Raw genomic sequence first — 13,494 nt, 5'->3', positions numbered from 1 at the left:
TAGATGGACATGAATGGGGCTGTTGTTTTAGGTTTGCTGCTTGTTGTTATTGGTGGTCTTTAGAGTGTAAGCTTAAGTGTGTGTGTGCGTGCGTGTGCGCGCGCATTTGTGTTCACCATCTATAACAGAACTAGTCCACATTAAAAATCACATATCACTTTTAACAAATGACTAAGTTCCCTATGTTTGTGACTGACACACAACGAAAGAACACCCTTAACATCAGCATTATTACAGTTTTTTACAGTCGCTAGGACACATTTCCCAATACTTAGGTCACATTTTCAAAACTCTTCACACAGTTCTCCAAACCAACTTTCAGCTCGGCATAGCAGTTCATTTCACTTTCAAAATGCACTAATACTACCAAATCACTTCATACATGTCTCAAATCAACTAATTCTTCCAGAACACTAGCAAAGGTTGACAGACAACAAACACACTTTTTCACCCACAAAACAATGACCTAAAAAACACTAACAACAGGTAGCATTTTACAATGTTTTCTTGTGTAAAACAAGAACACATCTCTGTTTATAATTCATAATTCATATGTTACTGGAATTAATCAGACATGATGCAGAAAGCCACAATATGTTTTATGTCTTTTATACATAAAACATTTTTTGCACTGAGTAATTCCAAAATACAAGAATTTGTATACACACCATCCACTGATACCGATACAATAGTAATGCTAATCTACTCGGTCTTCTCCATTTGGCCACAGGTTCTCATCCACATCACATCTTATGTCATCTAGGGCAATACACCTAGGAAAGAATCTTCTGGCATGCCTGATTCATCCCTGACAATCTTCTGCTGATATGTCCAGGCATCCAGCATTCAGGGAAAATAATTCCTCTATGGGTTTAAGGAATGGAGAGTAAAGTGGGAGGAAAAGTGACACCATTCTGGGATGGGCTGCAAACCACTTGGTGACTGCACGGGAGTGGTGAAATGCCACATTGTCCCATACAATTATAAATGTTGGCTGATTTATTCTCTCCATCCCTTTCCTCACCTAGCACAACCCTTCCATAGAGGTCATGCAGGAACGCAAGGAGACGTTCAGTGTTGTATGGCCCAATTAGTGGTTTGTGTAACAGCAGTCCATCACTGGATATTGCTGCGCACATTGTGATGTTGGCACCCCTCTGGCCCGGGACATCCACTGTGGCTCTCTTCCCAATCATGTTCAGAGTTCCTCTCAAAAGGCACAGTGTACAACTGTTTCATCCTTACCTGATGTTGTTTCAGGACTCTACAAATAGTTGTTATGCTTACACTGTGAATATTTGCAAAGGAAACGTTGTCTGCCAAGACTCAGTCTCGAATCTCAGTGAGTTTTATGCCATTGTTTCTGATGACCACATCAACAATGGCAGTTTCCTGCACATCAGTGAACATCCTTCCTCTCCCACCTGTGTGAGGTAACCATTGAGTCCTAAGCAGATATGCAAAAGCAATTACACACAAGTCTATTTACTTCTGCAATGTGCAACTCAGTCAAATGCCCTTGTAGAATACAAGTTACCTGTTGGTTTGCCTGAAAACTCTAACAATAGATGGCACTTTTGAGTGTTGCAGATTTGGCTGCACTCTCTGACCAGCCTCTCTCATTGAGAGACCATGATTTACTACATGATCAATTACAGTAGCTCTGATCTCATCTGAGACTACAGCTCTTGATCGTCCTATAATTCTTCTTCCACCACGCATACTTATTCCTCGCCCCCTCCCAGCCACTCTTCTTCCTCTTTCAGCCTATTTCTGGCTGGGTCCATTTTCTGGCTGGGTCCACATCACAATGCAAAACTACTCAGCAGTTGTCTCCTTTTGCAATTAAATTGAAAGAGTAACAACTGTGTTGATGTTCATCTACAATGAGAATCAGCTGTGGTTGGTCCAATTGTTTTTATAGCATCTAATTTTAAGATTTAAAAAATATTTCATAAAAATGTTAGAATTGTAGCAAATTTCTGTCTTATTCAGTTTTGTATTATGTTATTGTTTTGAACTTAAGTTTAACAGTTTTGAAAACAGTATGCAAGCATGTGAAAATTTGCTTGTAAGTACACAGAGTTTTGGCGGTTGTTGTGTCGAAGTGAGAAAATAATGAATGTAATTTGAAAGATGTAGTCATTGAATGCATTTTGTGCCAAAGCAATGATAATTGATCCTCAGTTTAGCCCACTTATACTTCTGTTGTGCTCACTGTGTGAAGAGTTTTGAAAAAGTGACCTAAGAATTGGGAAATGTGTCCTAGCGACTGTAAAAAACTGTAAACCTGAAACAACAGTCAAGAACAGAGAGAGGAGAGTAAGGAACAGTTTGGAAACTTCCACCATCTATCTGCAATGTTCCTGCACGCCCAATGCTGGCTAATACATACATAATCAGCCGACTCTGAGTTAGCATGGGTTGTTGGAGCTGACATTGTGTGACTGCTTGACAGTGGTGTCGCTAGGCCTGGGCATCCAGGGCTTCAGCCCCAGATCTTAAGCCCCGAATGTATTGTGATCCTAGCAACGCCTCTGCTGCTTGATCAAGTGGGATGGAATTGGATCTAGACTAACCAGTGGATTACAATTTTAGTAACTATCTATCTGTTGGTCTGTTTGTCCTTCCTAGGGCCCACCAGGTTTACCAGGGCCCCCAGGACCCCCAGGTGGAAAGGTGGGGACTTATATATCAAATTATATTCCATACTATATAAAACTATATTTGATTCTATATGTCTGTTTCTATTATTCCTTCTATCTTATATCAACATATATAATATGTGCTAGTTTTAATAAATAGGAGTCGGTCTAGGCTCTCTTGAAGTTATCATGTATTTCATTGTCCACCCCAGGGAGAGCTGGGCTTGCCTGGGACTTCTGGACTTGATGGAGAGAAGGTATGATGTCACACGTGTCTAGTTGGCATTCAGGATAACATACATGTAATCAGTGTGTCACTCTAATGTTCAGTACATACAATAGTCGTTCAATTCAGCACATTATGTTTACAGACTTTGACAATTATTGCCACCATTGGTAAAGATGGAAGCAAAAAAGCCTATGAAATAAATATTGCAAAGAATGCTTTGATTAAGAATTATTTTTGTAACCTAAAATAAATTAAATTCAATTTAACCTCAATTAAATGTTAGATTTATCTTCCACATATTTTGAGTGTGTCATCGGGCTGATAAACAACAATGACACCCATTACCCCCAGGGCCAGTAATTCTGGAGGGCACTGTATATTTAATTCACTTACAGTCTGGATCGAAGGTTTAATCAGATGTCAGTGTCTTTTGTCCTCAACCTCTGGCTTTTGATTTCTTCTTTATTGTTAGGGTTCAAAGGGCGACGTAGGGGAGGCGGGGCCTGTGGGAGAGAAGGGTGATAAAGGCGAGATGGGCCTCTCCGGACCAGCAGTAAGTGGATGAACCCGACGGATAAACACACTAACACACTAGTGGTCCACCTGCTTTAAATAGATCCTAATTCTGCTGTCTGGGTGTCAGGGCATCGACGGACAGAAGGGAGAGAAGGGAGACTCCAGGTTCGAGGATAACCTGGTAAGTGAGACCCATATACTGTATATATCAACCATATTACAGGAAACACTTAAGTCCATGAGGGATACAAACCTACCTGGACAGATATGGGAGGTTCCGGAATGGCAACATGGACAGCATTTTCATCAACAAAAGATTATTTAAAAAATATCCTCAAGATACTTGTAGAATATATGCCAATACACAATAAAGCTCAAGTTGTGCCTGAATCTCTGTTGTTTTAGCTTTCATCACTGCTTCAGACGGTGTACGTCATTGCTGACAGTGGAATGACAATTGACTTGACTAGGTTAGCTTTTGACGTACAGAGCTCGTCATAATTCGCTTGGCCAGGTCGTCCTTGAAAATGAGAATTGCTTGTCAAGTGGCTTTTAATAATGGTTGAATAGACTAAAATAAAAACGTTGGGGTCATTGCGTTACCAGGTCCAGATGATTTCCCAGCCAGGCCCTCCCGGCCCCCCAGGACCTCCCGGGCCTCAAGGCTACATGGTAAGTATCCCACGGGGCATCGTTCAGTGTTGTTAGGTCCACCTATTCCCACAACACTAGATATGACGTGAGATGATTTCTGACAGGCTTTCTCTGCGTGTTCCAGGGTCACCATGGAGTCCCTGGCCTTAAGGTAAGACTAGATAGGCCTGACATCGGCACACGGGTCAGGATTGTAGAGTGGCTCTAGTGTGAAGCGTTGTTGTACTGAGTGTCTTGTGTTTCAACCCAGGGGGAGCCTGGAGACACTGTAAAAGGGGAGAAAGGGGACGTTGGACCTGATGGACTGAGAGTGAGTGATACTGTACAACTGTAGAATATGATGAGGATGATGATGATGATGATGATGGCATGGAGAGGAGAAAGAGCAGTGTTGGGTTGAAGTTGTCCAACATATGTCTGTCCTCTTCAGGGTATGGATGGTCCTCAGGGGCCTCCCGGCCCCGCTGGGTTAGTGGGTCTCCCAGGAACCAAAGGAGAGAAGGTGGGCCATTATCACCAGATTTGTCACCGTTTTATTGAGCCGACAGCCATTATATTCGGTGGTCATCGTCTGACATGTTCATGGTTGTCTGTGTTGACAGGGCAAATCTGGAGAGCCTGGAATGGATGTAAGTCTGAAATGGTGTTTTTATCTGTTGACCTAAGATGGTGGATATTCAGAACAGGGCCTCATAGTTTCTAAAAGCCTTTCGTTACATAGGTTCTGATTGTGTGTCTTATTGTTAAGAAACTAATACATGAATTGGCGATAATAGACTCTAATGCTTGCTCTTTAGACTCAGTCTAGAGTGGGCAGAGGTGGGTAGAGTACTGAAAATTTGTACTCAAGTAAAAGTACTGTTACTCGTCTTAAAATGAACCCAAGTAAAAGTTGAATTACCACCTGAAAAAACAACTCAAGTAAGAGTAAAAGAGTACTTGTTCAAAAAAGTACTTGAGTACTAGTTACATATTTTGTTCAAGATGTTATTACGCCATAGTAACAACTAGGATGATTTAAGAAAGTACAAACGTAATACTGTATTTATATTATTAATCTGTGGTGCAAATAAGATTCTTGCAAATTAAGGCCATCATACATGTTACTGGGAAGAAGAAAAAAATCTATATATATATTCATCTTGTGTAGTAATGCTCAGTACATTTTGTCAATCAAATATTTGTTGTTAGTAAGTCAGGTCTTGGGTGGAATTACTGACTGCATTGTAGGTAAGCCACCTGGTTAGCAGCAATTGCTTTCAACTAGAATCTAACTAGCTAGATTGGCTGCTAACTAAAGTGCATTACTAAATAATAAAGTTAAAGCGAAGCCCAATGAACCACTAACACAAATATACTAACAAGTTGTAGTGTTATTATATATTGTAGGATAGCTAAAATATTACATTATCATTAGGATATATTAAATGTCGTTGTACTGTACTTGTACTTGTTCAATGACTAAAAAATGGAATAAAAAAAAGATGGCTATATATAGGATTTAGCTGGCTAGGTAGAGCAAGCCGGTTCGCTAACCTTACCTCTATGTGCTTGTGGAGCTATGATGATGGGTTTTTGAAAGCATAGATGGTTGCGTCTTTGGGAATAAAAAGACAACATTTCATAATGACTGTGTTGCCTATTTCAAATTTAAATGGAACTGTGGCCAGGGATTGAAATTTCCCTCGTCAACTCCAATAGGCTCTGTGCATCAGCGTAGTAACGAACTTCCGCTTTTGTCTAGAAGTCGGCATTGCAGTTTCCGGTTTACTTACTAATACTCATCCGCATTAGTAAACACCTAAACTCACAACAAGATGAGTGATGCTGTGGTATGGAAAAAAAGAAATATAATATACGTGACTCATTTAATTTTCAAGGTACAAGTGGGGCATCATTTTAATCATGACCTCTTTTTAATAAAATATGGCTTGCGCCATTCAATGACTTCAAACGCTAGACTAGAAATAGTCAGAAAAGGCGATTTTTTTTTTGTATACTTCCACGTAATGCAGGTTTAAGTGCAATTAATATATAGGACCAGATGTTTACTTCCTATGCCAGTTGTTATTTTTCAGTTTCGTTGTGAAATGAGGTTACAGTAGTAAAATAAAAGAGGAGACCTGTTTTGGTGCTTTTTTGAGGCTATGGAATTTTAAGCTTAATTCAGGTTAGAAGAGGCTAAATGAAGGTTCGTTTCAATTCACTTACTATGGGAACGCGCTAGCGTTCCAGCTCAGCCAGCGTTCTTTTGCCGTTTTTGAGGCTAGGGTGAATTTTTATGCGTTCCATTGTCCTGCCTAATACTACACTAAAAAAGAACCCATCGCTAACTAGCTCACACCACAGTAAACTTATCCTCATAGTTGTTTACACCACAGTAAACTACTTACCCTCGTAGTTGTGCAGATAACTCCATACGTAGAGTTTTAATCCCTTGTTCCGCTTGCTTGTTGGAGCAGGGGACCAGGCATCAACAATTCGATGGACATCACTAATGCTTATTTTAGGCAGGTCATGGAGACATCTACTAAAAACTTAAATTTTGGGCGATGCGGGTGATCGCCTTAAGTAAACCGGAAACTGACATGCCGACATCTGGCTAAAGCCGAACTTCATCCATACGCTTGTGCACAGAGCCTATTGACAACTTTCCACCTCGGTGTCTGTCATTTAATTAGCTACGTCCGTGCTTGCACTCCGATGCAGATTTAAAGGATTGGGAGGGAACACCCAAACTCAAATCAAATCACGAAACGAAAAAACTCCATATTTTTTTGACAAACGACTGAAGACAAAATTGTGATGAAAGAGTAGATTAAATGTGAAGTGTACAATTTATTACAAAAAAAAACTAGAAAAGTACTTGTTCCTCTGAAACTGTCATCTTTTACTCATTTGCGTTACTTGTAGCGCGTTACTACCCACCCGAGAGTGGGGAAGTGTGGAAACAGGACAGGGGGACTCCTGTCATGGGCAAAGATATTCAGGGGTACTGATATTGCTGAAAATCATTTTGATTAAACTGTGCAAACTGTCCAAACAGAAATCAGATATATTTGAATATGCTAATGTATGATTAACAGATTCGGCTCCATTAATATGGTCCAAATATCAATGATGCTTGGTTTTTGGAGGAAATATCTATCAAGCACACATGAGCGAGGGTATGAGCCATTTTAAACATGCCAGGGTATAAGGCCCTTTAAAGCAACCCGGGAGCAATCAGACTAAACTGGCTTTTTTAAGGGCAGAACAACAGATCATCTCACTTCTGTTTAGGGATTCGATCCAGCAAGCCAGATAGGGCAGAGGCATACATTACTGCACTAATGAATGGGCGAGGGAAGGGGTAGGGTGTGATTTGGGCTTCAGTCAGTATGAAAGGGAAGGGTGTTATATGGGCTTCAGCCAATATGAAAGGGAAGGGTGTGATTTGGGCTTCAGTCAATATGAAAGGGTAGGGCGTGATATGGGCTTCAGCCAATATGAAAGGGAAGGGTGTGATATGGGCTTCAGCCAATATGAAAGGGAAGGGTGTGATTTGGGCTTCAGTCAGTATGAAAGGGAAGGGCGTGATATGGGCTTCAGCCAATATGAAAGGGAAGGGTGTGATTTGGGCTTCAGTCAGTATGAAAGGGAAGGGGCGCTTCCTGTAGCACACTCTCACCTGTTCACTCCATTACAGGGTTTCCCAGGACTGTCTGGAGACAAGGGTGACCGGGGAGACAAAGGAGAGAAGGTGGGAAGAGCTTGATATTTCCTTCATTAGCCTACAGACTACACACGTACACATCAGATGTGGTGCACCACCCCAGTTGTTCACAGTTGACTAGTTGGTGAATATGTGTTAATTCTGACTAACTGCTGAACCTCTATTGGTCTCTTTATCCAGGGAGACCGGGGGACAGTGGGGAAGAGAGGTCTAAAGGGCGGGAAAGGAGAGCAGGGTCCTCCCGGGTTGGACCAGCCATGTCCTGTGGTACGTCAGCTTGGACCTTTTAACCATCACCTAGCTAATGAAAGTTACGTGAGCATTCGAGTGCAGTCTATAATATGGTGTGACATCTTTTTGGGAAATAACACTTTAAAATGGCGAAACCAATGGCTGTTAGGAAGACGTCAATGGAAAACAGACTCTGGGGGATAGACAGTTGCATAGTTGCATTGTCTTTCACCCTTGTTTTACTGGGTAAATTAACTGACTCATACACAACAACAACCCGAAATAAGGGTTAACTGCCTTTGCCACCTGAGGGATTACATCTCCAATTCATTCATGAGGGCAGCCCAGTAGTTATCATACAGAAACTGGAGGTAGTAGTCAACACTGTATTCTTCCTCTGTTTTCCCCTCTACTCCCTTTTCAACGCTCTTCTCTGTGTCTGTGGGAGGAGTGTACGTACACAGTGTGTAACAGTGGGTTTGCTTTTGCTGACAGGGTTCTAATGGGACTAAAGGGCTTTCTGGTGAGCGGGTGCAGTCTGCCCCTCCCCCTCCTCTTCCTACTCCTCCTCATTCTGGCCCTGAGGCCCCTTGTCCTTTGGTACAGTATCTCTCCCTGTTCCCACCTTTCTACTTGTTTCCTGCTCTCTGTCTGCCTGTTTCCCTATTTCGTCCCATGTACTAAATTGTCTTGGCCTGACGCTGTCCTGTGTCTTCTGGGGTGTTTGTTTACCCAGATTCTGTCGTTTCATAATATCAGTCCCAGGAGTTGGTGTTGAGTTGTTGTGGTGTTGTAATGACATGGAACTGCACCTCTAACTACCAGTCTTTGGTTCTGTTATCACTAGGGGCAAGATGGACTCCCCATACCAGGCTGTTGGCACAAGGTGAGTGGTGGTGGATTCTAAAAGCCGGTGTAGCTTAATATTTGTGTTATATGGTACTTTCTTTGACGACCAAAATTAGTACTGATGTCTGTCATTGTCTGTCAATCAATTCAGAACATTAAAATAAAAATGGCACTGTGCCTGTATTAAGCCGAAGGTTGCACAATTCCTGCCACTTTCAGTAAATTGCCTTTTTTTTCCCAGGTTCTTTGGAAAACCAAGGAATTTATAAAAAGTTTCCAGAAACTTTACAACCAAAAATTAAAGTAGAATTTCAAATGTTTTACTTAATGTTGGATGGGTCTTTGCCCTGAGTGTGTGGGCCAAGAGAAACTGTTATCTGTTGTTCTATTTTCTTTAAGCAGCCACTGCTAGCTTAGACTTACTGGAAGCGATCAGGGCTTGTGTACATGTTTGAGTAGTTCTAATGGCTAATGGCTGTTTAAAGGTAACTGAGCCATTGCATTCTGTTCCTCTGTGCCCATCTGAGTCAACTGTGAAATTCTACTTTTATCCTAATGTAGAAATATTTTTGGGGGTGGGAGTGTGATTACAATATATATGTTACATAATCATCATCAGAGCTGTTGTGAATTGCTCACATTAGTAGTGTTTGTGACATCTTGATCTGTGTGCCCTCTTAATCTTTGCTCTCCTTCTTTTGCAGTGATGACTAACGCCAGCATGGCCTCTGTACATATTAATATGGTATATATTGCAACTGAATACTACATCGCTTTTTGGTTTAGTTTTTTCCTTTTGAAAACTTTTTATATAATATATTGAGATTTTTTCTTTATACCATGGACATTATTTTGAGTCAACTGTATTAACCAGACTGGAAATATCGATGCAGATATTCTTATCTACACGTAGACTTTGGACATGAAGTGAAATATACTCAAAAGAACACAGCAATCATTGACCAAAAATCTGAGAAAGAAACGAAGCAGCAACTAGACTCCTAACCTAATGGACAAATAGACGTGTTGCTGGAGAGTGTATGGATACTGGGTTATGGCCACCTTACTAATGGAGTCTGATCTGCCATGTTGCTTCCTGGTGCTGAATTTTGCATGGGAGTGTGTGTGCTCACTCCACCCCTGTTCCGTCACACGGACGCACGGACCTCCTGGCTTGTTACATGGAGACGTGTGGGTCAGTGCTCTTTTCTCCTCTCTCTGTTTTTGAAAGGAGTCAGAGGAGAGGAGAAGAGAAAAGCTCAAACGCAAGCGCCTGGCTTTCTCCCAGCCCTAAGGGGGTGCAAGCCTGGAGGACGAAGTGAAGATGACCAGGGGAGACATGGGAGCACAGAGGACGTACAGCCTCAGCCGAAAGGGGTGGAACAGTCGCACAGCGCCATTTGGTTCCATTAACCAAACTGAGATCCTGCAACGGAATGGAAAGACACCGGGAGGGAACAACACAGAACACTGTTTTTATAATAGTGTATGATTTAATTTGTTGCTTTTCTTTCTCCAGTGTTTCCATTTAATAAAGTGCATGATTAGCACAAGTCACAGCATTAAATATCATCCCGATTCATGAGACATACTAGCACACTAAGGCTATAACTTACAGATGGAATGACTTTGCTAACAGCAATCTTTTCAAGACTTGGGACGTGAAAACCGTTCATTCTCACTTTGAAAACGGACAGTGGTGTGCTTTCGGTTGTTCCTCTGTAACGTTGATAAACTCCCACCTGTTAGATTACTGGTATGATTATTGATCTCCTGACCCTACAGTGATCTACTCCCTCTGTATTTTTATGTCACTTTCACCAGATTATTTCTTGTACCTAAGCTGTAAAGCTCACTAAGAAACAGAACTTGTGTAGCCAAATATGTTATTGATTTATTTCCTGTTTGTTCTGAAGCATTAAATAATATGTTTTGATGGTGCATTGATCCGTTTTACAATATAAAGCCACTATTTTTACATTTTTTAACCAAAGTCTGCCTTAAACAGCCTTTCCTTGTAAGATGACACAAGGCATCTGATTATTTATGCAGGTGTTGTTTATGTGTGGCTAACTCTACTGCCCATGATGTGTAGTGTGGCATTTTATTTTATTGTAGTTACGTTACATTTGCATTCCTGTGCATGGAAGTGTTTGTATAATATACAGATGCATACTGAGTCAATTATGTTAAATCCAAAGTCGGAACTGGAGCCATTTGCAGTTTTCTTAAATATGCAGTATTACATCATGAAGTTGAACAAATGGTTTGAATATGAAGTCATTTTGTGATCGTTTGGCCTTTTCTTCAGACATAAGCCCATTAAATATCACATCAGTATTTTACCACAGTATTCACTGCACAGTATTGACGTTTTAACACTTAACCTTAGCTGAAAACACATTTCTATTCAATGCTGTTTTTTGAACAACAGTATGAATTCTTGCTGCTGACTTAAAATTATATCGTTTTTTTCTTAATAAGTTTAGTACAATGAGATTACAGTTTAGCTGACACACCATGACAAAAAGCTAATAATTGTCAGTTGGTTTAACTATACATTCTTGTTTGTTTTTATACATTATCACATCATGAAGACAGATTTTAATATTTTGTATTCCAATTTAACATACTTCTTTCTAACTTCATGGATTGTCTATAAGAGATATATCTTTGTGGTGCTTGATCACACTGTTTTTATCAACCACACATATATACACATGCACACACAACTTAAAATCAAGAGCATGTGACACATATAAGGAGATTGTGAGTTCCATTATAACAGAAATGCTGGGGAAGTTAATGAACAGTTGGTTCATTATATGTTACTTAACTAATTCACAGGTTCCATTTTAATTTACGAAGTGTTATATTTGCAACTCGGATGGGGTGAGCAATCACACTGTATTTGTTTCCTTTTTCATTCTCATTTAGTGTTGGACATATACAGCAGTCTGGATGATACACTACCTTAATGGATGTTTCTCTGCAATATTACATTACTTTATTTCTTTCGCATCCAGCTTCAGGTTCTCTTCTTTTTATATATATATATATCTACTAGTCATTGGTTACACAATGTCTGAGTACAGTTTGGTGTGTTTTAAGAAAATTACACAGTATTGGATGGATTTTATTGGTTTGTTTATTTGGTTGTGTATTTGGTTGTAAAATAAATTAAGCTATTTTTGTAACTGCTATCTCTAATCTGGTCAAACTCAACATAGAGACTGAAATAAACTCCATGAAATGTATTAATGCCTTTCCTGCCTCTTCGGGTCATTTGTACAAAACCTTTCTCAGCAATTATTTTCCAATTATGTATCAGAACTATACAATTTACCTTAACCCTCGGGCAACAGAAACCCTTCTAACCCACCCCTCCACAAATTATAACATTATTTTTTCTACACAGTATTTGAGAACTTGTCTGTGAACAATCCATTGAGTTAGTACAAGCAGTTGGTATAATGTTAAATTGGTGTACAGTTGTATATGTTACACCACATGATGTGAGAGAAGGGCAAGAGGAGATTTAATATTTTTTGCAGGTTTGACTTTAGAGTTGACAGTAAAACAAGTGGCTTTGGAAAGTATTGAAAGCCATTCACACCCCCTTTCAAAGTGTTCACCTTTTGTTACCTTACAGTCTGAAATGAAAGCACAATCACCAAAACAACCGTAGGAAAAGAAAGGGAATGTCCTAGTCAGATCCCCGACCGAAATCCCATTGATGATCTGTGGAATGACTTGAAGAGTGCCGTCCATAGGCGGTCACCATGCAATTTGACTGAGCTTGAAAGGAAGAATGGGTAAATATTGCACAGCCTAAGTTGAGGGTATTCAAATCTGGCCCTTGAAGCCAGTTCCACTCCATTTTTTCATTGCAACCTTCCAATCAGGGACTTATTCAGACTTAAGACACCAGGTAGGTCCAATTAATGATGAGGTAGAACAGAAAACCAGCAGGCACCGGCCCTCATAGGTTAAGATTTGAATACCCCTGGTCTAAATGCTCAAAGTGAGTGTTGCACAAAGTTAGTAGAGACATATTCAATGAGACTCATGGCAGTAATTCCAGCAAAAGGTGGTCCCACCAAGTATCAACTCCGGGGGGTGTTCACTTATCGGAATAGGGTATTTTAGTGTTTTTCATTTTAATCGTTTTTTACAACAACAAAAAATTACTTGGATATTGTGGTTTACTTTGTGTAAATAAAGCTGGAACAAGTTACATTTTGTGTTTTCATTTCAGCCTGTATGGCAACACAAGGTGAACATTTTGAAAGGGGAGGGTGACTTTCAATACCCCCTTTCTTTGTGTGTGTGTGTGTGTGTTCCACAATGTGCTGTGCCTAAGGACAGCTCCTCATGCCTTACAGCTTACATATACCACGGTTATCAACAAATCAGAATTCAAACCACCCAGTAAATATATTTTTAAATATAGATCTTACTTCTCTCACACCTTTATATCACTTACATTTGTAACCGTCATTTTTCATACATTGTATGATTTCTGTCTATGATGTTATAAAGACATTATTTTATATATTTTTGTATTACTTTTCTTATAATATTACAGTATTCTGTTGTTCTGTATTAGACCAACAATTCCGATCAGCGCAAAAGCACACAGGCATGAAAGGGTT

The 13,494-nt window shown here is 40.1% G+C and overlaps 1 protein-coding gene across 8 annotated transcripts in view; it reads left to right on the top strand.

Moving 5' to 3' along the window:
- Window positions 1-12,104, top strand: part of si:dkeyp-44a8.4 (collagen alpha-1(XXIII) chain) — a 134,159-nt gene extending 122,055 nt beyond the window's left edge. Inside the window, exons 19-33 of one of the 8 annotated variants that reach the window (XM_034291626.1) lie at window positions 2,635-2,679; window positions 2,858-2,902; window positions 3,347-3,427; window positions 3,518-3,571; window positions 3,997-4,062; window positions 4,169-4,195; window positions 4,295-4,354; window positions 4,475-4,546; window positions 4,647-4,673; window positions 7,733-7,786; window positions 7,940-8,026; window positions 8,486-8,513; window positions 8,838-8,876; window positions 9,544-9,584; window positions 10,071-10,232. In XM_034291626.1, the coding sequence (XP_034147517.1) occupies window positions 2,635-2,679; window positions 2,858-2,902; window positions 3,347-3,427; window positions 3,518-3,571; window positions 3,997-4,062; window positions 4,169-4,195; window positions 4,295-4,354; window positions 4,475-4,546; window positions 4,647-4,673; window positions 7,733-7,786; window positions 7,940-8,026; window positions 8,486-8,513; window positions 8,838-8,876; window positions 9,544-9,584; window positions 10,071-10,133 (789 nt within the window). In that variant the 3' untranslated portion in view covers window positions 10,134-10,232. Of the gene's footprint in view, window positions 1-2,634; window positions 2,680-2,857; window positions 2,903-3,346; window positions 3,428-3,517; window positions 3,572-3,996; window positions 4,063-4,168; window positions 4,196-4,294; window positions 4,355-4,474; window positions 4,547-4,646; window positions 4,674-7,732; window positions 7,787-7,939; window positions 8,027-8,485; window positions 8,877-9,543; window positions 9,629-10,070 lie in introns of those variants that run through there. The other 7 variants (XM_020046138.3, XM_034291625.1, XM_020046134.2 and 4 more) reach the window with 7 other exon arrangements.
- The last annotated feature ends 1,390 nt before the right edge of the window (window positions 12,105-13,494 follow it).

This window comes from Esox lucius, chromosome 4 (assembly GCF_011004845.1).
Source record: "Esox lucius isolate fEsoLuc1 chromosome 4, fEsoLuc1.pri, whole genome shotgun sequence".
Lineage (NCBI taxonomy): Eukaryota > Metazoa > Chordata > Actinopteri > Esociformes > Esocidae > Esox > Esox lucius.
The sequence above is the reverse complement of the archived record's forward strand: the minus strand, read 5'-3'. Positions and strand labels throughout refer to the sequence as shown.